Consider the following 25,486-nt stretch of genomic DNA (forward strand, 5'->3'; position numbering starts at 1 on the left):
TCCCTTGTATGTTATTTGTTGCTTTTCCCTTGCTGCTTTTACTATTTTTCTGTTTATTTAATTTTTGTCAGTTTGATTACTATATGTCTTGGCGTGTTCCTCCTTGGGTTTATCCTCTATGGGATTCTCTCCACTTCCTAGACTTGAGTGGGTGCTTCCTTTCTCATGGTAGGGAAATTCTGGCTATAATATCTTCAAATATTTTCTCAGACCCTTTCTCTTCTCCTTCTGGGACCCCTATAATGCTATTGTCGGTACGTTTAATATTGTCCCAGACTGTTCTTTTCTGTTCTTTTTATTCCTCTTTCTGTATTCTGTTTTATGGCAGTGATTTCCACCACTCTGTCTCCCAGCTCACTAATTTGTTCTTCTGCCTCAGTTCTTCTGCTGTTGATTACTTTTAGTGTATTTTTCATTTCAGTTATTATAGTATTCATCTCTGTTTTTTCTTTAAATCTTCTAGCTTTTTGTTAAACATTTCTTGTATCTTCTCAATCTGTGCCTCCATTCCCCCCCACCCCGCCCCCCCGCCACCCAAGATGTTGGATCATCTTTGTTATCATTGCTCTGATTCTTTTTCAGGTAGATTGCCTATCTCCTCTTCATTTAGTTGTTCTTGTGGGTTTTTCTCTTGTTCCTTCATTTGCAACTTATTTGTCATCTCATTTTGTCTCACTTTCTGTATTCATGGTCTCTTTTCCGTAGGCTGCAAGATCATAGTTCCTTTTGCTTCTCGTGTCTGCCCACCTTAAGGGGGGTGAGGTTGGTCCAGGGGCTTGTGTAGACTTCGTGGTGGGAGGGATTGATGTCTGCCCTCTCGTGGATGGAGCCAGGTCTTATCCCTCTGATAGGCAGGGCCGTAAGGGGTGTATTTTGAGGTGGCTGTGAGCTTGGCTTAGCAGTAAAGAATCTGCCTGCAATGCAGGAGCTTCAGGAGACACATGTTCAATCCCTGGGTCAGGAAGATCCCCTGGAGAAGGAAACAGCAACCCACTCCAATATTCTTGCCTGGAGAACCCCATGGGCAGAGGAGCCTGGCAGGCTATAGTCCATGGGGTCACAAGAGTGACTAAGCCACTGCCATTCCTCCTCTGGAGTTGTTCACCTGTAGGTGAGCTTTGTGAGCTTTGTGGTGGGCTTTGTGGTGAGCTTTGTGAGCCCATTGTGCGAGCTCTCTGTTTACACTGTTGTTGGCACTGCTCTCAGCCCCACCTTAACTGTGGGTATGCTGGCAATTGACCCTATGTCTTTCAGATATTATTTTCACCAGACCACCAGCATAGATCCTCTGAAGTCAGATCCCAGGATACCAGTATTCATGGATCTGGACTCTTTGTGCTATAGGGGCAGTTCAAACTCTAGCCTGGCCCACCCACTCCTTGTATGTCCCCACAAAATCTATAGGTGCTAAAACTGGGCCCATCTTGGCTGCAGGAGCACTCGTGGCCCATTCAGATGTTCTGTAGGTGCCTGAATTTACAAACTCGGCCACATGGGTATCATTTCAGGGTTTGTGCAGCTGCTAGGACAGATTTCAGCCTTTTTCCTTGGTTGCACACACTCTGGAGTTCAGACCCCACAAAGGCCTACTCTCAAGGCTGCCCTGGAGCACACAAGTCTGCCTGGTGAGGAGCAGGTGTGGAGGTGGTGTGGTGGCCCAGGTTGTGGGAGCTCTGGCAGTAACAGGCACACAGGGGAGCACACATGGGCACAAGAGAGCTCGACCCAGCGGGGGCCTTTCTTAGTGCCCAGGGAGGCAGGGGCCAGCATGCGGGGGCAGAGCCTGCAATGGAGGCTCCATCCTCATTCAACAATGGTGCTTTGCTTCTACGGCAGCTGGGGTTTCCTCCTCAAGTGTTCTGGGTTGCACATGTCCTCACTCCCGTCCCCTCAGGCTATCTCCTTTCAGCTAACATCAGTCTTCTCCCTGGGTTTGCTCTCCAAACCTTATGTTCCAGCCCCAGTCCCTATGTGTGTTAGCAGATACATGTCTCAGGTTAGGGGGTTCAGGGCTGTGGCAAGGACCATGTGTTTAGGTCTCACTCTGTTCTGCCTGCCACAGACGAGTTACTGCACTCTCCTCCAATAGCCCCCAAAGCTCCTCTTCTATCCCAACTGATCTCCCTGCTGTTGAGGGGGCTTCCCTGGATGCAGGAATCTTTCCACTCCTTCAGCCCCTCTCTTGAGGGGCACTGATCCAGTCCTCCTTCCTTTCTGCTTTTATTGGGCTTCCTGGTGACTCAGATGGTAAAGAATCTGCCTGCAATGCAGGAGACCTGGGTTGGATCCCTGGTTCAGGAAGATTCCCCGGAGAAGGGAATGGCTACCCACTCCAGTGTTCTTGCCTGGAGAATTCCATGGAGAGAGGAGCCTGGTGGGCTACAGTCCATGGGGTCACAAAGAGTTGGACAGGATTGGGCACCTAACACTTTCATTTTATCACCCTAGTCCATTCTGTAGGGATTTTTCTTGTCCTTTTGGGCATCCATGGTCCTCTGTTAGTGTTCAGCTAGGGTTCTGTGAGAATGTCCCATTTGTAGATGTAGTCTTGATGCATTTGTGGGGAGAGATGAACTCCACATCCTCCTACTCCGCTGCCATCTTGACCTCTGCAGATGTCAATCTCAAACCCAAGTTGTTAACTGTCTACAGATTGGAGGGTCCCACAACTCTCTCATGTTCCACTGATTTGTTACTGTGGTTCATAGAACTCAGGAGACCTGTTTACTCACAGATCACCAGTTTATTATAAAAGAATATAACTTGGGAACACCAGATGGAAGAGATGCATGAGGCATGGGGGAAGGGGTGTGGAGCTTCCATGCTCTGAGCATGCCACATTCCTCTCTTTGAATGTCTACATTTTCACCAACTCAGAAGCACTCCAAATCTAGTTCTTTCAAGATTTTATGGATGAGTCATTACATAAGTATGATTGATTAAATCATTGACCAGTGATAACTGATTTAACCTCTAGCTCCTCTTTCCTCCCTGAAGGGCAGAGGCTTTAGACCGAAAGTTCCATTTCATCATAAAATTGGTTCTCCTGGCAACCAGCCTCTATCTTTAGGTGCAGTCCCAAAGTCACCAGTAATGTAACTAAAGACATCATTATACCTCTCATCACTTAGGAACTTCCAATTGTTTTAGGAGCTCTGTGTTAGAAATGGTGTACTTGGTTGCTCAGCCATGTCCAACTCTTTGTGACCCCATGGACTGTAGCCCACCAGGATCCTCTGTTCATGGGATTCTCCAAGCAAGAATACTGGAATGGGTTGCCATGCCCTCCTCCAGGGGAATCTTCCCAAACTAAGTATTGAATCCAGGTCTCCCGCATTGCAGGCAGATTCTTTACTGTATGAACCACCAGGGAAGCCCCAAAACACTGAAGTGGGTAGCCCATCCCTTCTCCAGGGGGTCTTCCCGACCCAGGAATCGAATGGGGGTCTCCTACATTGCAGGCAGATTCTTTACCAACTGAGCTATCAGAGAAGCCCATTAGAAATGGTGGTGAAGATCAAATACATATATTTCTTATTATAAATCATAATATCACAAGTATAAATGATATAAACTTTAATCTACAACTTTAGGGGATGTGTAAACATGTGAAGTACGTTTACAGCACTCCAGAGATGGTTAAGGCAGTTGGTCAGAAATACTGAACAGGCCCAAGACTCAAGTCTTGCAGCCTAATGTCTGAGTCATGCTAGAGCTTATGAGTCTACTGGTTGTGTTAATAAAAGAAACAGCCCCAAATGGAATCACTTGTACTAAGTCCCATGTCAGTTATCCAAGACTTAATGCCTACCTTAACTGCAATTTTAGCCTCTCCCAGGAATGTGGCCTTTAACCAGGCAATCTGGAATTACCTGGAGTTACTTAAAGGAAGGAAGACAAAGTGGATTGCCTGAGACAATCCACTCTGTTTAAAAGCAAAATTCAACTAAGTTTGGAGATCTGACTTTATTCAATGATCTATGAATCAAGTGGGCTTCCCTGGTGGCTTAGATGGTAAAGAATCTATCTGTAATGCAGGAGACCTGAGTTGGATCCCTGGGTCGGGAAGATCCCCTGGAGAAGCGAATGCCTACCCACTCCAGTATTCTTGCCAGGAGAATTCCATGGACAGAGGAGCCTGCTGCTGCTGCTAAGTCGCTTCAGTCATGTCCAACTCTGTGCAACCCCATAGATGGCAGCCCATCCGGCTCCCCCATCCCTGGGAATCTCCAGGCAAGAACACTGGAGTGGGCTGCCATTTCCTTCTCCAATGCATGAAAGTGAAAGGTGAAAGTGAAGTTGCTCAGTAGAGTCTGACTCTTCACGACCCCATGGACTGCAGCCTACCAGGCTCCTCCGCCCATGGGATTTTCCAGGCAAGAGTGGGTTGCCATTGCCTTATCCACAGAGGAGCCTAGCGGGCTGCAATCCATGAGGTTGCAAAGAGTTGAACATGACTGAGCTTCTAATTGTATCTTATTTGAGTCAAGTGGCATTCCATCTGGTAAATAGAATGGTGCTCTAAAGAGTTGTTTAAAGAAGTTTTTGAAAGCAGAAAGATGATGGGACAAGGAAGTCACAAATAAAAGAAAGGATTGTTTCATACAAGACCACCTTCCTTTGGGGGAAGGTAAGTGTCTATGAGGTGATTACCTCACTTGTGCTGGCTAGGTAATTTCACATCAACCGATTAAAAGTCACGTTCCAGGGAGAGGCTGAAATAGCAATTAAGATTGTTTTGCTGGCATAGAGCTTAGCACAAGTGACTCCATTTTGTGCCTATTTCTTTCCTTTTTTTAAAGAACTCTTTGATAGAAACTTCCTTTTCCTGGTCCCTTTGCCTATAAAAGCCTTCTATTTTGTACGGTTCTTTAGAGCTCTTTTCTATGTGCTAAATGGGACGCTGCCCAGTCCTGAATTGTTGAATAAAGCCTATTAGACCTTCAAATTTACTCAGTTGAATAGTTTTTTAAGAGATTTACTGTCAACAGTAGGACTGAAGGAGACCTCTGATGGCTTCAGACACAATAAGAAACAGGCATGGTCCCTGCAAACCCTTTTGCGTTCTCTGTCTCTTGCTGTTTCCAAGGGCCACAGATAAGTTCCTCTCAGTTCTGAGCTCCACTCTGTGTCAGCCTCGTAATGTAATTGGTGTTCCAATCCAGGGCAGTTCAGCTTGAGCTAGCAGATGAGTCCAGCCAGAACCCAATCCCCTAGCCCTCTGTTCAGACCATAATTCCCTGACTTGAGTGGAAAAACTCAGCGGTTGGTTTGTCCCCAGACTCCACAGTGGGAACTGCTGGCATTTAGTCTGCAGTTCCAATTTGTTTGACATCTTTCCCAGATTGCAAGCTGGGAACTGCTGGTAGCAGCTGCGGTTCCTCATTTGTTTGGAATCAGTCTGCAGCCCCCATTGTTTGGGGTCTGCTGGTTCAGTCTTTTTTCCAGTCCCCAGATTCATGGGAACTGTTGGTGGGACACATAGGGACTTTTCTTGGCCAAGCTGCAGTGACATTTCTTGGTTGCTGCTGGTGGGTTAAGATGCACATGCTTGTTTGTCTCTCTTAGTGTAGATAAAGGCTATTGTTAACGGGAAGCTTTGAAGCCAACAAGCCGCAAAAACTGATGAGCATTTAAAAGCTGTTAGAGTGCTCATCACCTAACAGAGAGACTCCCGTTTTAGGAAAATTTGGTTATAGAATGCCAACATCAATAAAATTTCCATGCAAAGAGATATACTTGTAAAACATCACACAATCTCCAACCTAGAGGCAATTCCTTCTAGGTATTAGTTTAGCTTCAAGAGACCCAAAATCTTAGCTAAAAACATAACAGGATTCTTAAACTCCAAAGAGTGAAGCACGCCACCTTCTGGTATACCTGCCTATTTTATGTCTAAGAATGATGGTTCCAGAAGCTATAAATACCTACAAAAATGGCAAAATCTTACTAAAAACACAAAAAGTATCTAGAACAACACCCAGGCCTCCCCTATTACATCTCTATGCCAAAGCCTATGACTGTGTGGATCACAATAAACTGTGGAAAATTCGGAAAGAGATGGGAATACCAGACCACCTGACCTGCCTCTTGAGAAACCTATATGCAGGTCAGGAAGCAACAGTTAGAACTGGACATGGAACAACAGACTGGTTCCAAATAGGAAAAGGAGTACGTCAAAGCTGTATATAGTCACCCTGCTTATTTAACTTCTATGCAGAGTACATCATGAGAAACACTGGGCTGGAAGAAGCACAAGCTGGAATCAAGATTGCAGGGAGAAATATCGATAACCTCAGATATGCAGATGACACCACCCTTATGGAAAAAGTGAAGAGGAACTAAAAAGCCTCTTGATGAAAATGAAAGAGGAGAGTGAAAAAGTAGGCTTAAAGCTCAATATTCAGAAAACGAAGATCATGGGATCTGGTCCCATCACTTCATGGGAAATAGATGGGGAAACAGTGGAAACAGTGTCAGACTTTATTTTTTTGAGCTCCAAAATCACAGATGGTGATTGCAGCAATGAAATTAAAAGACGCTTACTCCTTGGAAGGAAAGTTATGGCCAACCTAGATGGCATATTCAAAAGCAGAGACATTACTTTGCCAACAAAGGTCCGTCTAGTCAAGGCTATGGTTTTGCCAGTGGTCATGAATGGATGTGAGAGTTGGACTGTGAAGAAAGCTGAGCGCCAAAGAATTGATGCTTTTGAACTGTGGTGTTGGGGAAGACTCTTGAGAGTCCCTTGGACTGCAAAGAGATCCAACCAGTCCATTCTAAAGGAGATTGGTCCTGGGTGTTCTTTGGAAGGAATGATGCTAAAGCTGAAACTCCAGTACTTTGACCACCTCATGCGAAGAGTTGACTCATTGGAAAAGTCTCTGATGTTGGGAGGGATTGGGGGCAGGAGGAGAAGGGGACAACAGAGGATGAGATGGCTGGATGGCATCACCGGCTCGATGGACATGAGTTTGAGTGAACTCCAGGAGTTGGTGATGGACAGGGAGGCCTGGTGTGCTGCAATTCATGGGGTCGCGAAGAGTCGGACACGACTGAGCGACTGAACTGAACTGAGGGGCCCATCATCAAAATGCTTCCACAGGGATTGATATCTCAGTTGTAATCAATGGGGATGATGGAAAAGAGATTGTTCTTTAAGGCTCTATGCAAATTCTTCACCTCATTGCGTCAACTCCCCTGAATTTACATCATCAAATTAGAAAGGACCTACCAGGAGGCTTTCATGATTCAGGATTTGCTTACAAGAACCTCTGCTCCTGGTTAGGAGTGAGTACAGATGAGGCTATATGATCAGGAATCTCTCAACTCTGGAAGATTTTGCTGAATGTACTGCTAGAGCAATACCGGTCCAACAAAAATCCTTCAAGTCTCTAGCCAAAGTTGTTTAAGATTTTCTTTTAGCTGAACAAATAGGTATCTATGCTATGGCCACCACCACCTATCATATCTAAATTAACACTTCTGGGGAGGTTGAATTCAGCTACCTAAGATTACTGAATAAGCCACTTCAAAAGGTGATCCCTCTAAAGACCCCTCAAAAGGGTCTTTCTTTGACTGGTTTGACTTGGATTCCTTTGGGTCTTGGGGACCATGGCTCTGAAGTGCACTCCAGACATTGGGAATTGTCCAGCTTGTAATCATCATAGTAGTCCCTCTGGTGTCCTATATTCTCCTAAAAGCTTTAAATGTGTGTCCTCAGCTGCTAACCACCGAGCCAGTGATCCCTCCAAGACTGGAATGCCAAAAACGGAATCAAAAGTATGATCGACTGAAAAACCTGTGAGCCTGAAGTCATGACCTGTGAATACCGTAAAGATTCAGCGAAAAAACCTTCATGACCTGTGATCGTCACAGTAAAAGCTATGGGGAGAACTTCAGAGTGATAGCTGGCAATGGTGCTCATGCCTTAAGTTTTGAACACATCTCTCAGTGAAACTCAGGCAAAGTTTTTGTTTGATGACACATCTTGGGCAGGAACATCTGGGGAGATTTGGAGGGTAACTGCTGCACTAAAGGGTGGAAGCAGAGAAACGGAGCTCTAGAAAGAGTTGAGAAAGTAGCGGAGGAAAAATAATTTCTCCCTCTACCCTTCTAGGTTCTTGGCTGAGTAAATAATAAAAGGCAGCGTAACAGGAAAAAAGAAACAGAAGTTTAACAGTACGTATACTTCCTATATACACGGGAGATACCCAGGAAAACTAAGACTTTCTTGACATTATCTACCCTTCTCTTCCCTGTTCAGAGACAAATGGACATTTCCCTTGTAAATGGCTCTTACAAAAGGGTAACCTCTACTCATTTTTCAGAGCTTCTCTGCTGCCTGCTGTTCCTTAAAAATAGTCCTTATGCCAAAGAAGCATATGTTGGGGTGTCATGTTCTGCTCCCCTCCAGGAAGGACAGGCTGCCCGAAACAGGCCTGCGCTGCCAGGGTGCAGTGGGATACGGTGAAATCCTTCATTTGGCGGTGCAGCTGGAAGGAGGGTCCACAGTGAACTTTCAGAGGGTGGTCCACCGGGAGCCCAGGCCTCAAGTACTTGTTCTTCATTCAAACAGGCTTTGTTAAGCTCCTTTCCTATGAACCAGAAGCCTGTGTGTTGGGGCGGCGGCGGGAGGGAGCAGCGGAGACACAGCCGTGTGCAGAACAGCCCCTGCCTTCAGGAAGCTCACTGCCTAGCGGAGGAGACAAATAGTTAAAGTGGCAATCTTACAACTGTTTCTGAAACTACACCAGCAGACGTTCTGAGAGTAAACTTTTGGGACTGTGAGATGTAGAACAGGGGAGGCGATTTAAGCTTAGCCTTGGGATAGCGTTTTTCACTTCTCCAGGTACTAGGGCGAGGAGGGAGTGGTCCAGCACTTACAGGATGAGTGCTTCAAAAAAAGCCAGGCTTGGGTGGTGGCGGCGGTGAGGGCTGGAAACGTCCTGGCAAATGCCCGCGGGGGCCCGGTGGCGGCGGCCCCAGGGCCTCGCGGGGGTCAGAAGTGGGGCGGGGGTCCCCGGTGGCCCAGTGGCTTCGGCCAGCCTGCTTCGCTCCCGGCCCCACCGTGTGGGGGCGCTGCCTCCTCCCTGGCGGCTGGGGGCGCTGCGGCCGAGCGGCGGGGGGCGCTGCCTCCTCCGGGACGGCGGGGGGCGCTGCGGGCCGGGCGGTGGGGGCGGCCCGGGCCGGCGCGGCGAGCGGCGCGGCGGATGGAGAGTCTGGCCGCGGCCGGCGGCGCCGCCTCCTCGTCGGGCCGGGCACGGCGGGCCGGGGCCTTTGTGTGAGGCGGCGGCGGCGATGGTGCTCGGGCCCCGCGGAGCCGGGTAAGCGCGGCCAGGCCGAGGGCTGCCCTGGCCGAGGCCCGACCCTCGTCCCGGCCTTTCTCTCGCTCTCTCTGGGCTCCCTCCCGCCCGCTGCCCTCGGCCGGATCCATCCTCCCCCGCCGCGCGCCGACCCCCGCCGGCCCCGCCGCCGATCCTTTCGACCCCCGGCCGGCCCCGCGCCCCGCCGCCACCCCCTCGCCCCCGCCCGAGGTCGTCTTGAGGAATTCCCGGCTGTTTGGGGGAAGGGACCGAGGTGCTCGATGCCCCCTAGATGGAGTGCCCCAACCGGATCCAACGCCCTTCCTCCCGAATTCGACCCTCCAGAAGGGAGACCGTGGCGCCGCGCGGTTGTTGGGGTCCCTTCTCAGAAGTTCCGAATCCGTTCCCTCCCACTGCCGCTCGGGCTTCCCGGTGCCCCGACCTGCTGACCGTTGGTGTGTGGCCATCAGGGCCCCGGAGATCCTTCGCTGGTACCCAACAAAGCTCAGAGGCTTCCTGGGCCCCAGAAAAAGTTGGGAGTTAGTCCAGTGTCGTGAGGTGGAGCAAGGGGGCTGTGTTGCACAGGGCGAGTCGTGAGGCTGAAGGAGAGGGCAACGAGTTTGGCTTTTTTCTGGTCTGCAGGACTCAGAAAGGGGGGGAAATGGTACTGCGCAAGCCTTCAGGAGTTACCTGTGTAATTGGGTAGCTTCTTATCCCAAACCCTATCGCAAGGCATCAGGTAAATCTCTCAGTTCCGGTCAATATAAGCATAGCTCCTGAAAAGGGTGGGGAAAAAAAGACCTGAAGAGTATTTAGGTAATTCTAAATACCGTAGTTGTGTTCTTTACTTCTGGGGCTTCACCCACAGGCTACAGAGAGTGTGATAGAACACTATCTGAATGGCCCTGGGCTAAGACGCAGGTAGCTTAGATAGGGAAAGATGGGAACTCAAGAATAAACAAGTGATTTATTTTAGAGCCTGAAAGAACACAGCAGTAAGAGGAAAGGAAAGAGTAAAGCATCTTTTCCCTAGTAGCTAATGGAGCTTGATAATTGTGTTCACCTATGTGTATGGCATTTGGCCTAGTAAGGGAAGAGAATATACTCGGTGAGATAGGAAAGCTTGTATTCAGGAAGAAATTAGGAAATTAATATGAGAAAAGTTCGAACCAGTTGCTTGGGTAATGAAATATAAGAAGGTATCAAGAGAATACTTTGGCTTTAAAGCACTAGCTTCTGTCCAGTCAGGCCTCCAGCTTCTCTTAGAGAAGAATTTATCAGATTTTTTCCAATATTTTTAGATTTTTTTGTGATCACTCTCTTGGGGGATGTGCAGGGAGAAAGGTTACTGCCCCATCACTTCTGCTGTCATCGTCCCCTCCAGCAGAATGGAGCAAGTGTATGTCCATTCACGCTTGCTCTCTACCTGGGGCTATTGTCCCGCAGAGCTCTTCACCTACAAGGATGTGTTTGGCCATCCACCTTATCCTTTTGCTATCCGCAGATTAACTGTGCTGATAAGGAGGCAACTTCACAGGAGCTGCTAAGATGGGCATGAGGATCAAACTGCAAAGCACCAACCACCCCAACAACCTGCTGAAAGAACTCAACAAGTGCCGGCTCTCAGAGACCATGTGCGATGTCACCATCGTGGTGGGGAGCCGTTCCTTCCCGGCCCACAAAGCCGTGCTGGCCTGCGCAGCTGGCTACTTCCAGAATCTCTTCCTCAACACTGGGCTTGATGCTGCCAGGACCTATGTGGTGGACTTCATCACCCCTGCCAACTTCGAGAAGATTCTAAGCTTTGTCTACACGTCGGAACTCTTCACGGACCTGATCAACGTCGGGGTCATCTACGAGGTAGCAGAGCGTCTGGGTATGGAGGATCTCCTCCGGGCCTGTCACTCCACCTTTCCTGACCTGGAGAGCACTGCCGTGGCCAAGCCCCTGACCAGCACCAGCGAGAACCACTCTGGTACCCCGAGTTGTAGCTCAGCAGAACCCCCCCATCCCCTTGGAGAACTCCGGGGGGGTGGGGAGCACTTTGGTCCTGATAGAAACTATGCGTTACCTAGTGATGCTGGAGGAAACTATAAAGAGGAGGAGAGAAATGTTACCAGTGACACTAACCAGAGCCTGCAGCCGCTGCCGCCAAAGACAGAAGACCACGATGCCCCTGCTCCGTTCACCTCTGTCCCCAGCGTGGTGACCCAGCCAGGCCTGGGCACTGTCAGCACGGGCATCCAAACCAGCACCAGCTCCTGCCAGCCATACAAAGTCCAGAGCAATGGAGACTTCAGTAAGAACAGCTTCTTCACTCCTGACAATGCAGTAGACATTACCACTGGGACCAACTCCTGTCTGGGCAACAGCGACCATTCCAAAGACCCAGGCTTTGGACAGATGGATGAGCTCCAACTGGAGGACCTGGGGGATGACGACTTGCAGTTTGAAGACCCCACCGAGGAGATTGGCACAGCTGAGGAGGTGATTGAATTGAGTGACGACAGTGAGGATGAGCTAACTTTTGGAGAGAGTGAAAACCGAGAGAATAAGGCCATGCCCTGCCAGGTATGCAAGAAGGTTCTAGAGCCCAACATTCAGCTGATCCGACAACATGCTCGGGACCACGTGGACCTGCTGACTGGCAACTGCAAGGTCTGTGAGACCCATTTCCAGGACCGGAACTCCCGGGTCACGCATGTTCTCTCCCACATCGGTATTTTCCTCTTCTCCTGCGACATGTGTGAAACTAAGTTCTTTACCCAGTGGCAACTGACCCTCCACCGACGGGATGGAATATTTGAGAACAACATCATCGTCCACCCCAATGACCCCTTGCCTGGGAAGCTGGGTCTCTTTGCAGGGGCAGTCTCTGCGGAGCTGAAATGTGCTGCCTGTGGGAAGGCATTGGCCAAAGATTTCCACGTGGTCCGGGGCCATATCCTTGACCATCTGAACCTGAAGGGCCAGGCCTGCAGCGTCTGTGACCAGCGCCACCTCAACCTCTGCAGCCTCATGTGGCACACACTTTCCCACCTTGGCATCTCTGTCTTCTCTTGCTCTGTGTGTGCAAACAGCTTTGTGGACTGGCATCTCCTGGAGAAGCACATGGCTGTGCACCAAAGCCTGGAAGATGCCCTCTTCCACTGCCACTTGTGCAGCCAGAGCTTCAAGTCAGAGGCTGCCTATCGCTACCATGTCAGCCAGCACAAGTGCAACAGTGGCCTTGACACACGGCCTGGTTTTGGACTCCAGAACCCAGCCCTCCAGAAGCGGAAGCTGCCGGCAGAGGAGTTCCTGAGTGAGGAACTGGTGCTGCAGGGCCAACCTGGGAACAGCAAGTATAGCTGCAAGGTGTGCGGCAAAAGGTTTGCCCACACGAGTGAGTTCAACTACCACCGGCGGATCCACACGGGCGAGAAGCCGTACCAGTGTAAGGTGTGCCACAAGTTCTTCCGAGGCCGCTCGACCATCAAGTGCCACCTGAAGACGCACTCGGGGGCTCTCATGTATCGCTGCACAGTCTGTGGCCACTACAGCTCTACCCTTAACCTCATGAGCAAGCACGTCGGTGTGCACAAAGGCAGCCTCCCACCTGACTTCACCATCGAGCAAACCTTCATGTACATTATTCATTCCAAAGAAGCGGAAAAGAACCCAGACAGCTGACTGGGTCCCAGCAGAGCCAGGGGGAGCTCCAGGCGGCAGCCAGGACATTGGTTTTCTAATGGCTGTTGGTCCTGCCCCAGCTGAAGTTACAGTTTTGCCTTGCTAGGAATTCTGTTCTGTCCTGTGTTTAAAGAAGACAAAATACATAGCACATGAACACTAACTGTGTCTGAGAAGCAGCGGCCCTGTCATGTTTACCTCCTTACCTGTTCTTGTCCGTGGAGGGCTGTGTCTTTGATTCTTTGGAGGCTGGTTTTGGGATCTCATCAGGCAGTTGGTGTCAGCTAGATTCCCTTCCCCAGCCTCTTGAGTTTTAGTTTACTGATAGGTTTTATGCTGCTAAGAATCCAACCAACAGCCTCACTGAACAGAGGAGGTGGAGAGAGGTTTTCACTGTGGGTATTACTGCCGGACCTCCAACCGGGACAGCCAGCTAGGAGAGATTTTGGGAATGTGGTCATTCAGAAAAGAAAAGGCAGCTCACCCTTGGGTGCTGGTCCCATCCCTTAGCAGGGCTGTCAGGGATGAGGGGCCTGCTTGTTCCAGGGCTCTAATCTGCTGATTGGACAGGAAAATCTCTTGGCAGCTAGATCCAAACCGGGGACAGAGCTTTGTGTTTAGGTCTGAAAGCCTTGGGATGAATCCTTGCCAGCTGCAAGAGGTGTCCTGCAGTGCTGCTGAAAGCAGCAGCCTGGGATGCACAGGAAGGGAGATTTCTCTTTTCCCCCCAATTCCAAAGAAATGGGATCTTACAGAGTGGTAGCCCAGGATGTCAGGACTTCCCCGTGGGCAAAAGAGACAGGGAGCCACTTTGATATAGTCATCAATCATCTGGCCTCCCTCGACCCCGAGTTGCTTGGTGGAAGGGTGGGGATGTCTCTGAAGCAGCAGCCTTGCCTTAATTTGCATCCAGTCTCCCACCTAGAAGTGTTTTTGGCCTATAGTGTAGATGCGAAGACCCCATGAGGTGGAGGGGTGGACTGTGAGCCCTTCAGGATTAAAGGGACCCGAGTAGCTGGATGTACATTCTGTCTGTCCCAGTCAGGTAACCTATTGTTTACTTTGTGCTAACTGGGCCAGAGTTTTGGCAGCTCACCTTTGACCTGCTGGATTTATCCTGGTCTGTCATTGCATGGCCACCAGAGGGCGCTATTGACCAACAGCTGGTTCAAGCCCTCTCCAGGTGACTGGGTAATGGATCTGCCCAGTCGTGGTTGCTGGTTGACTCTGTTCTTATTTGCCTTTTGAGGGGATCTTGCCCAAAGAAGGCTTGAGGGAGAGAGCCCTCGGAACTCGCATCTCACAAGGTGGCACCTCCAAAACCCATACTACCTCACCTGCTCAGGCGAGCTCTGGGGGTCCCTGGCCCTGACCCTGCCCCTCGTGGGACTCAGCAGCACTCCGGGCTGTTTTACAAGCAAGTAGTTTTAATTAACTCACAAAGCCTTTTTGGACATTAATATTTATTTATTTTTGTTTTTGTGTACATATTACCCAGCATCTCTGTTGGCTAAGAGACTTCAGGAAAATGAGCTTCTCCCCAGCAAGTAGCCATATTCCAGGGGACAGTCCTGGCCAGATATTTGGGGAACAGGGGCTTGAACTAGGGGAGAACAGGTCAAGCCTTTAAACAAGCAAATGCTTTTCTCTCCAGATAAGTCTCTTGCAGAATAAACCCAGGGAGCCCTTTAGGGAATGGATGTAAATTCTAGAAAGTTAAGGCTTGTTAAATCCTTGGACCTTTTATCCCCTTCCCATCCTGTGGTTGAGTAGGTTGGGGGCTGGGTTGGGATAAGATCACGTGAAGGCCCTGTTTGCATATTTTCTCATTCTTCCTGAAGTTGGGAAGTTATAGTAACACGTACAAGTAAACCAAAGCCCTGGCCCTTTTGGACTTGCCCCCAGATCTCCCCCCAGCCCTAACTGATAAAGCCTTGGAGTTTTGTGTGCATAGCTGTCCAGTGAGGTGACCATTACTTGAAGGGACTTGTCAAGTGGCCGGCTTTCACTATCAGAATCCAATGAGTTAAATGTTCCCTTGGGACATTCTTGTTAGAAAGCAGTGCTGAGACTTTTCATCCCTGACTGACTGCTTCCTTTCTTCCCATTAGTCGTTTCAGAAGGAAAGTGTGTAAAAGACCACAGTCAACTATCTTTTCAGCTTTTCAAGCCTGAGTCGTTTCTCCCAGATTGTGGGTGAGGACTGAGTTTTGAATGGCCAGATTTGATAGTGGGGCTACTCCCTAGAAGCCAGCTGGGTAGCTGAGAATGGATCAGTATGCTGGAGAAACCCTTTTCCTTAACAGAGGGTTATCACTGATGCTGGGTAGTCTGTATACTTAACCTGAAACTGTGAAGTTTTCCCTTTTTGCCAGTAAACCAAAAAGCAAATCCTTGAAACTTTACCCCTAACACTAAAAGACTGCACCCGCTGACCCTCCTGAGGCCAAGTGGTTGACCAGGGTGGCTTGGTTGGCTGCAGTCAGACATGTAGCAGGGTCAGTAGCTCATGAGGCTCATTGACCAAACACTGTCCCCCACGTGTCCCCCATATTCACACCTCAACCCTTCCTGTTTGGAGTCATGTTTGCTTCCTCTGCCACCAGCCACTCTTCTGTACTCTTTTACTTGAAAAACTATATTGTGGCAAAGGGCACTCTAGGATACCTGGTGGAAGGTATTAATTTTATTCTGAATTTAAAATATTTTCAATTGTCTGTTCATTGGGTCGTGTTGCCCTCTGCCCTGGAGCCCAGTTTAGCACTGTCTTCTGCTGTATCGTTCCAAGGTTCGTTCTGTTTGATCCTTGAATGTCTCTTCTTTTTCATCCCCCACCTTTTTTTCTTGTTCAGTACTCAGGACTGGCTACATAATTTATAGAGCCCTTTGTTTAAAAACGGTTAAGAATTTTGTGGCAACTAGAGCATTAAAGCAAACACAAGGCCATTCTCATCTTGTTTCCTAAGGGAAAGGGTGGTACTCGAATGTTCTTGTGTTAGTCGCTCAGTCGTTCTGACTCTGCGACCCCATGGACTGTAGCCTGCCAGGCTCCTCTGTCCATGAAATTCTCCAGGCAAGGATACTCGGTGGGGTAGCCATTCCCATCTCAAGGGGATCTTCCCGACCCAGGGATCCAACCCAGGTCTCCTGCACTGCAGGCAGATTCTTTACCATCTGAGCCACCAGGGAAGCCCCTGTTATTCTAATGGCACACTGTAAACAGCTGCTTGTGGCCAGAGGAAGGGATCAGTATCGTGGCACTCCTCTGCCCATCCATGACTCACTGATGCTACAGGACCTGCCGGGAAGCTCTGCTGTACCCTGGTGTTTGGTCCTAAAGTTTCAGACTCCACGGAGTCTCTAGTTCATGGCTAGTTGGGAAGAAAGGAGGTGGGGATGGGAGTCAAGAAATAGGTAAAAATTCTTTTTGACATTCTTCTAGTCTATATGAGTACCCTTTTGTCTCTAGGAAACCTCTGAGTTTAATGACCTTCTCCCCAGTCAGGTTTTGCTGCTGGTGAATATTCTTCTGACCACCTGCTGTGCCCTATCACCCTCCGACCCCCAGACTATTCAACTTTGGAAGTGAATTTACACTTCTTCATATACGGACATGATTTTATTGGCATGGAAGTGGACTGTGCAGAAATGTGCCCATCTGGGAATCCTCGTGTGTCCTTTCCCCCAAATCCTGCACTGAATGAATCAGGAAGCAGGGCACACAGCGTTTGTTTCAATGTGCTTACTCATGGTAAACTTCATATCAGAATGAAAATGAAACTTTTACTTTGGATGTTTTCTTTAACACCCTTCCCCTGTCCAGTCCACCTCCCCTCCCACCTCTACTAGCTACGTCTCTTATGAAACTGAGAAGAGTTGTTGACATTTAACTCCTTCCGTTAAATTAATAAGTACTGACCTCCTAATATTTAAGTGTTTACTATCTATTGCTGTAAAGTTTTGTATATTTTGTAAACTTCTTTTCTCAAATAGTAGATGTCTAAAATCGTTGTACATCTGATTCTTTTATATTCCATTGTTCAGCACAAAGTGTGGTTTTTATTTAGAATAAAAAAAAGGAAATTTGAAATGGTAGTTCTTTTCCTATTTACTGTGGTCTGCTCATCCCTCACAGTTCAGAGTATCTGGGCCATCACCCTCTCAGTAGCAATATTCTGCTCAGCGGATGCCAGAGTTCTTTCAGGTAGCACATTTCCTTTCCTGTAGCTGGAATTCCCCGGGGTTGACTTGATCTGTTTTTAGTGGAAAATTAACTCAATGACCCAACCTTTTCAGAGGGACCATCTCTAAGGGGAATCTTTTATTGGCCCAGAGAGAGCAGTGGGACTCTACTAATGTCTGGTTGGACCACAGAGTTGGTCACAAATTGTCTTGCTGGTGCCATTCAACATGACACGGTGTGTCGGAATGGAGAAAGGCAGATTCAGAGATGGGGCAGAGGTTTGGCCTAGTTTCGTGAGGTTGGTAACCAACGTTCCCCTACAGAGAGGAGACAGACCTGGAGTTAGGACGTGACATGGTCCCCTTGGTCTCAGGGCACACGGATTTGACCTGGCGCCCATCAGTGCTCAGCAAACACAGAGCTGGGGGCCTTGCTGCCATCAGCCCCTTGCTTGCTTCTCAGGCCCTAAGGAAGTACCTGTGCTATCAGAGTGATCACTGGTTCCCGAAGTGGAGTCTGTAAGAAAAGATGTTGGGAAAGTGGCCTCAGGTAACCAAGAATGTAACAGATGTAGATCTGGGTTTCCTTGAGGGAACTTCTAGAGCCTGATTTGGGGGCGGCAGTGATAAGGGCATTGGATCTGGGCTTGGGTTTTTATGTGGGCACAGGGGAGGAAAGTCTTTATAACACATTCTCTGCATTGTTAGGTTCCTGGAATTCCCTAGTTGAAAAAGGCTTCAGCTCTGTGCTACTGAGCAGCGGTTTGTAGCATGAAGACCCTTTATATAAAAAGACCCTTTTTCAGGTTTGGGTCCAGCGAGCAGAGGGAGTTAAATGGACTTCCCTTGGTGCTCCTGACAAATGGGTTCATACAGTTCTGGAGCACATGTTTAATGCATCTGGTGAATCTGTTTAATGCATCTCAGATTTCCAAGAGCAGAGGGGGAGGCCCTCCAGGTCAGTGAGTAGCTATTCCAAATTAAACATTCCAGACATAACTGAGCACTTGAGCAGGACAGAAGGTCTCAGTGATTGTGTCCACAAGCCCCTCAATTCTCCACCAGCAGGATGCAGAGGCGGAGGGCTCAGGACTGGTGGGCTGGGGCCTGCTCTGAGGCTTTACTTCAGTCAGAGCACTTCGTGGACAAGATCCTAGTTTCCCAAACTGGTATATAGAGCCCTTTCCAGAAGACCTCCATGTTCGCAAGAGGACTTCCGTTCCTGTCTGTAGGCCAACTGTGAATAGAAGTTGCTGGACAGGAAAATTATGAGGAGACTTGGCCAGGAAAAAAGAAGTCTGAGGGTCAAAACTGACTTAGGAGACACCAGGCCTCTGCCCTGTGACAGAATGGAGTATTTCCACTTCCCACCCTCTGCAGGGGCAAGACGGGGGCAGAGCACCCGTGAGTGCAGCTGCTGCCCATCCTGAAGTCTGCTCCCGGAATGGTTGTCCCTTGCTATTTTCCTGGGATCCAGAGAGAAAGGGAGGGACTGGGGGCAGAAGTCTGGAAACGTGCTAGACCCAGAGCTGGGGGCAGAGGGGCTATGAGCAGCATGGACTTAGGGACAGCTCCTCTGCTAGTCGGGGGAGGGGGATCAGGATGGACAAGGAGGAGAGTGTCAGCAAGCCCTTTTCTGAATGGTGGGGGAGGAGAGTCCTCCTAGCGGCCCAGCTGCAGGGTGCCTGTCTCAGACCTCGGCCTCACCCGCCCCTGCTGTCCCCACCCGCTCCATTTATCATCGCATTGAGGATGTACTGCTGGGAAACAGCCTGCTGAGGCCTCCTGGCTCCTTGGCCTCTGGCCTCTTGTCCCTGCAGCCTGCATGATGTGCTGGGAGGTCAACAAGCGCAAACACAAAAGGAAAGTTGTGTGCGGTTCCTGTGGAGCTCACTCTTTCCGGCCGGGGTGGTTTTTGCTGAGCATCTCTTTGGCCTCAGCTCCATTCCCAATCCCAGCTTGCAGTGCAGACTTGTTCAGAGATTCAGAGTCGTGTCTCTCTCTATTCTTTATTTCACCTTTTCCCCTACATCTCTCCCTTCGGCACAGGGATGGTTTCAAATAGTACAACGCCCAGGATCTGCTCTCTTCCCCCGCCTGCCTCCCTCCCCATCCCCACCTCAATATTTGAAGACATACTCAATATTGGCCATGAGCGCTCTGACCTGCTCCCATGCTCCCCCCCGCCCCCCCACGCAGATCTCTCACCTACTTCCAGCTTTCTGCTTCACTGGTGGAGGGCACTGGACCCTTCCTCAGCTGGCTACAAGAGACTGGGGAGCGGAGGTGGGTGGGGTGTTTGCTGCCTGGAAGTTCAGGCTTGGGTGGTGGTGGGGGCCGGCTGCAGGGGCCTGGATGCCCTCCTTGGTGATGATGATGGAATGCTGGGTGGAGGAGGAGGAGGAGGAGGAGGCATGTCTGCCCTCCCTGGCCTGGACCTTGGGAAGGTAATGGACCACGGCGTTGAGGAGCCGGCCCCGGAAGCTCGGGCTGAGGAAGTTATAGAGGATGGGGTTGACAACACAGTGGAGCATGGAGAAGCAGTCAATGATGTCGTAGAAGAAGTAGAGCAGGTGGGCCAGGTAGCAGTGGAGGGAGATGTGGGTGCCGTGGAGTGTGAGCAGCAGCAGGGTCAGGTGGTAGGGCAGCCAGCAGATGACAAAGACGGCTATGTAGGCGCACACCAGCAGGCAGTGGCGCCGGCCCTCGGGCTGTCCTGTCTGCCGGAGCCGGCGGGCCGTCAGCACGTTGAAGATGGCGATGAGGGGCAAGGGCAGCAGGAAGCCCAGGATGGTGGTGGACAGGGCCACCACCACGGCCCACGTGCTGTATGTTTCAAAAGGTGCCATGAAGAGGCACATGGGCTCAAAGCTGTCCACCAGCCGGATGTGGACCACCTCGGGCAGCGGGATGAGGGCCGAGAGGACCCAGACCCCGGCACACACGGCCCGGCGCCCTCGGTGCTGGTGGCGCTGCCAGGAGGGAGAGGCATTGGTGAGGGTGACGTAGCGGTCCACGCTGAGGCACACCAGGAAGAAGATGCTGCTGTACATGTTGGCATAGTAGAAATAGTGGGTGAAACGGCAGGAGAAGCTGCCCCAGAGCCAGGTGTAGTCCAGCGTGGCCTCCAGCATCCACACGGGCAGAGACAGGATGATGCCCAGGTCAGCGATGGCCATATTGAGCACGTAGAGACGCAGCAGCCCCGCGCGGGCCGAGCCCCGCCAGTTGACACAGATCACCAGGAGGTTCTCCACCAGCCCGACCACGAAGATGGCCAGGTAGAGCACAAAGAGGGCTACGCGCTTGGTGTTCTCGTTGAGCTCCATGTGGCACTCGGGCAGGGTGTGGTTGAAGAAGTGGAGCAGCTCCGTCCAGTTGTAGATCTCTCCCACGTCCCTGGTGGGCACCACGCTGGGCCCTGAGGTGGCCGACATGAGGACTGGCAAGTGCCTAATGGGGAGAGGGAGGGCTGGAGGAGCAAGGGAGCCTCGAAGGCAGCCTCGTGTCCCCAAGGTCACAGGCCACGGGGGCCAGGAGGTTTTGGGGAAAGATCCTGAGTCTGAGAGGAAGAAAGGGAAGTGTAACATTCAAACCATAAATAATTAGCACACAACTCACTGCCAGCTTTGACCCACAAACAGAAATATTCTGTTAAGGGGTCTCCGTGGTGGGAGAAGCCAGAGCCCAACCGCTTTCTTCCCAGCGACCAGTCCCCCTGGGTGGGTTCCATCTCCACTTCTCTCCTGGAGCTTCACTGCTTGGCCCTTTCGTGCAGGCCTTCCTAAGGGGCTCCTGCTTTGTCTCGCTATTTGGGCCTTGCGTGTGGGACACACACACACACACACACACACATGCACACATACCCACACACACACCCCTCCGCTTCATCCTTGGGGACATCTGTGGATCATGCAGGAAAACCAATCACCTCCAGACCCCACGCCCTGCTTCTCTGAGAGAGGGCGACCCTCACCTGAGCTTCCCTGTCGAGAGCACCTCCAGTTGGGGAGGGCCGGTGGGTCTGGACCGTTGGGGAGCGGCAGGGAGGCTGAAGGGACCGTGGCTGCGGAGCTGGCTCTGCTGCAGGCTTCAGGGCCGCCCTTCTCATCCGGGAAGCAGTATCACTGGCTGAGGCTCTGTGGGAGAGGGTCGGGGTTTTTCCTGCCTTCTCCCAATCCAGTTAGAGGGGAAGTCACAGCAAAAGTTCCAGTGTGGTGGTGACAGGGAGGAGTCAGGCTGCAAACATTAAAATCCAGACTCCTGTGGCTGGGTGAACTTACCTCTTTAAGCCTCAGTGCTCTCCTCTGCAAAATGGGGCAACAATCGTATCTCCTAATAAGGGTGCTTGTGAGAATTAAATGAGCCATCAAAGTGACATGCTAAAGCTTTATATATGTATATATTTTCCACTGATAAACGGGATTGGAATCCCACTCTCCCCTGTCTGTCTTGACTCCTACTGAAATAGAACTGGATGGGGGTAGGAAAATAAGTCTGAATATAATCACTCTGGCCCTTCTGCTGAATGGCCACCCTGCCATTCCTCCAGCCTTCATTCTGTGATCTGAGGTGTGACTCTGGAGAGAGAGAGATAAGACTGAATGGGGAGGGGACTGTGCTGAGCTTCAGGGAGACTCCTGGATGGTGAACAGCATTCTCCAGCCTCCAAGCTCCACACTGCTCCAGCCAAGGCTTCTTTCTCCCTCCAAGCCGAGGGGAAGGCTCGGAGCCCCAGATGTGTGTTCTTGGTGAGCATCTTGTGTCAGCTGAGCTTTTTCATCTCAGTCATTTGATCCCCCAGGAACCCCTGTGGGGAGGGAGGGTGGGCTTCCTTATCCAGAGATGTTGCCTGTCTCACACAAGCCACACAGCGGCATCGAAGTAAGAGCAGAGCCACCTGGAGCTGGGCCCATGCTTCGTGGAGCCAGGGGTGTGTTGGCTGGAGGGGATTGGACATATACAAATTAATCGAGGTGAAATCCCTATGACAATATCAATATTTTGAAGTGTACACTTCAGTGGCATTTAGTATTCACATTGTTGTGCAACCACTACCTCTATGTAATTCCAAAGTATTTCCGTCACCCCAGCAGAAAGTTTTGTCACTTCCGTTAAGCCTGCACTCTCAAGTCCGCTCTCCCTTCAGTCCTGGCAGCCGCTGTTCTGCTTTCTGTCTCTCTGGCTTTACGTATTGTGCCCAGCTGCTCAGTCGTGTCCAGCTCTTGGTGATCCCATGGTCTGTAGCCCACCAGGCTCCTCTGTCCATGGAATTTTCCAGGCAAGTGTACTGGAGTGGGTTGCCATTTCCTCCCGCAGGGGATCTTCCCGACCCAGGGATCGAACCCATACCTCTTGCATCTCCTGCATTGTCAGGTGGATTCTTTACCACTAGCACCACCTGGCAAGCCATTTATGTATTAAAGATAATTAATATCAGTTGAATCATACAATGTGTGACCTTAGTGTCTTTTCTTTTTCACTTAGCATTATATTAAAAGATTTAAAAAATTGAAGTATGGATGATTTCCAGTGTTATGTTAGTTTCTGGTATATAGCAAAGTGATTCAGTTATATATATATATATATATATATATATATATATATATATATATATATTTTTTTTTTTTTGACCATGCCACACAGAGAACCTTAGTTTCCCGACCAGGGATCCAGCCCATTCCCCCTGCAGTGAAAGCATGGAGTCATAACTGGACCACCAGTGGTTATAGCTTTTATTATAGGATATTGAATATAGTTCCTATGCTATACAGTAAGACCTTATTGCTTATCTATTTTACACATGGTAGTTTGTATCTGCTAATCCCAAACTCCTAATTTATTCCCCCCACCACCTTTCCCCTTTGGTAACCATAAATTTGTTTTCTCTGTCTGTGAGTGTTTCTGTTTTGTAAATAAGTTTACTTGTATCATATTTTAGATTCCAATCTAAGTGATGTCATGTGGTATTTGTCTTTCTCTGACTTCACTTAGTATGATGACCTCTAGATTTATCCATGTTGCTGCGAATGGCATTATTTCCTTTTTTTATGGTTGACTAGTTATTCCACATTTTCTTCATCCATTTATCTGTTGATGGACATTTAGGTTGCTTCCATGTCTTGGCTATTGTAAATAGTGCCACTATGAACATTGGAGTGAATGCATCTTTTTTGAAAGAATTTTCTCTGGATATGCCCAGAAGGGAATCATATGGCAGTTCTAATTTTAGTTTTTTAGGGAACCTTCATACCGTTTTCCGTAGTGGCTGCACTAATTTACTTTCCCACCAACAGTGTAGAAGGGTTCCTTTTTTCCACATCCTCTCCACAATTCATTATTTGTAGACTTTTAAAAAACAGCCAATCTGACTGGTGTGAGGTGATACCTCATTGTAGATTTGATTTGCCTTTCTCTGATGATTAGCAATGTTGAGCATCTTTTCCTGTTCCTATCAACCATTTGTATGCCTTCTTTGGAGAAATGTCTAAGTCTTATGCTCATTTTTTGATTTTTTTGTTATTGAGTTATACAAGCTGTTTGCATATTTTGGAAATTAAACCCTGTTAGTTGCATCATTGGCAAAAATAATCTCTCCCATTCAGTAGGTTGTCTTTTCATTTTGTTTATGGCTTCCTTTTCTGTGCAAAACTTGTAAGTTTGATTAGGTTCCATTTGTTTATTTTTATTTCTATTCTATTTCTATTCTATTTTTATTTCTATGTTTATTGGAGACTGACCTAAGAAAACATTGCTATAATTTATGTCAGAAACTGTTTTGCCTATGTTCTCTTCTAAGAGTTTTATGATGTCATGTCTTATATTTGTCTTTAAGCCATTTTGAGTTTTGTATGTGTGTATGTGTGTGTATGGTGTGAGGGAGTGTTCTAACTTCATTGATTTACATCACTTGGCATAACATTTTTGAGATTCATCTGTGTTGTCCCTTGTGTCTATACTTCATTTCTGTTTATGGCTAAGTAATATTCCACTGTGTGGATATAGTGCATTTTGTTTATCCATTCAAAGAGTGGTTTTTTTTTTTTTAAGTCTGCTAACTGACCTTTTTAATTGTGGTAAAATAAACATAACATCAAGTTTACCATTGTGGCTATTTTAAAGTATATAGTTCAGTAGAATTAAGTACATTCACATGCGCTTTTTAAAATTCTTTTAAACTTTTAATTGGAAGATAATTGTGTTACAGTGTTGTGTTGGTTTCTGCTGTACAATAATGTGACCACAATGTGACAATGCAACCATCACCACCATAAATACACATACGTCTCCTCCCTCTTGAACATGCCTCCCACCCCGCAACCTCATCCCACCCCTTTAGGTTGGCACAGAGCACCAGATTGAGCTCCCTGTGTTATTCAGCAGCTTCTGCTGGCTACCTATTTTACATACGGTGATGTATACTTTTCAATGCTACTGTCTCAATCCATCTTACTCTCTCCTACTCCCACCCCCGGCCGTGCCCAGAAGTCCATTCTCTGTGTCTGCATCTCTATTCCTGCCCTGCAAATAGGTTCATCAGTACCATTTTTCTAGATTTCATATATATACATTAATATACAATATTTATTTTTCTCTTTCTGACTTATTTCACTCTGTATAACAGGCTATAGGTTCATTCACCTCACTAGAACTGACTCAAATTCATTCCTTTTTATGGCTAAGTAATACTCCTTTATCCATTCATTGCTGATGGACATCTTGGTTGCTTCCCTGTCCTGGCTACTGTAAATAATGCTGCAATGAACTCTGGGGTACATGTGTCTTTTTGAATTATGATTTTCTCTGTATATGTCCAATAGTGGGAATTATGGCTTTCTCAATATACGCCCAACAGTGGGATTTTAGTGTCTGACTCTTTGTGACCCCATGCACTGCAGCCCACCAGGCTTTTCTGTCCATGGAATTTTCCAGGCAAGAATTTTGGTGTGGGTTGCCATTTCCTCCTCCAGGGGATCTTCCTGACCCAGGGATTGAACCCACATCTCCTGCGTCTCCTGCATTGGCAGGCAGATTCTTTACCACTGTTGGGTCATATAGTAGTTTTATTCCTAGTTTTTAAATATAATCTCCATACCATTCTTCATAGTGGCCACATAAGTTTGCATTCCCACCAACAGTGCAAGAGGGTTCCCTTTTCTCCACATCCTCTCCAACATTTATTGTTTGTAGGTTTTTTGATGATGGTTTTCTGACCAGTGTGAGGTGATACCTCATTGTAGTTTTGATTTGCATTTCTCTAATAATGAGTGATGTGGACCATTTTTTCATGTGTTTATTGACCATCTGTACACTCACATGTACTTAAT

At 48.7% G+C, this 25,486-nt stretch overlaps 2 protein-coding genes across 4 annotated transcripts; one reads left to right on the forward strand and one right to left on the reverse strand.

Moving 5' to 3' along the window:
* Positions 9,214 to 17,062, forward strand: ZBTB39 (zinc finger and BTB domain containing 39). 3 transcript variants are annotated; one of them, XM_018048055.1, is made up of 2 exons: positions 9,214 to 9,326; positions 10,810 to 17,062. In XM_018048055.1, exon 2 carries the CDS (start codon positions 10,854 to 10,856, stop codon positions 12,975 to 12,977), a length of 2,124 nt encoding a protein of 707 aa, XP_017903544.1. In that variant the 5' UTR covers positions 9,214 to 9,326; positions 10,810 to 10,853; the 3' UTR covers positions 12,978 to 17,062. The 3 variants fall into 3 exon arrangements, with proteins under 3 accessions (XP_017903544.1, XP_005680374.2, XP_005680375.2); XM_005680317.3 differs by lacking the exon at positions 9,214 to 9,326 and adding an exon at positions 9,509 to 9,796; XM_005680318.3 differs by lacking the exon at positions 9,214 to 9,326 and adding an exon at positions 9,509 to 9,760.
* GPR182 (G protein-coupled receptor 182) lies at positions 19,150 to 21,266 on the reverse strand. The gene is made up of 2 exons (XM_018048056.1): positions 21,136 to 21,266; positions 19,150 to 20,612 (listed from the first exon to the last, which is right to left on the reverse strand). The coding sequence occupies exon 2, from the start codon at positions 20,594 to 20,596 to the stop codon at positions 19,415 to 19,417; it is 1,182 nt and encodes a 393-aa protein (XP_017903545.1). The 5' UTR covers positions 20,597 to 20,612; positions 21,136 to 21,266; the 3' UTR covers positions 19,150 to 19,414.

Source organism: Capra hircus, chromosome 5 (assembly GCF_001704415.2).
Source record: "Capra hircus breed San Clemente chromosome 5, ASM170441v1, whole genome shotgun sequence".
Classification (NCBI taxonomy): Eukaryota; Metazoa; Chordata; class Mammalia; order Artiodactyla; family Bovidae; genus Capra; species Capra hircus.

Bases quoted from the DNA above. Each gene is read 5' to 3' on its own strand.
- ZBTB39 (XM_018048055.1), top strand. From the start codon at position 10,854: ATGGGCATGAGGATCAAACTGCAAAGCACCAACCACCCCAACAACCTG.
- GPR182 (XM_018048056.1), bottom strand. From the start codon at position 20,596: ATGTCGGCCACCTCAGGGCCCAGCGTGGTGCCCACCAGGGACGTGGGA.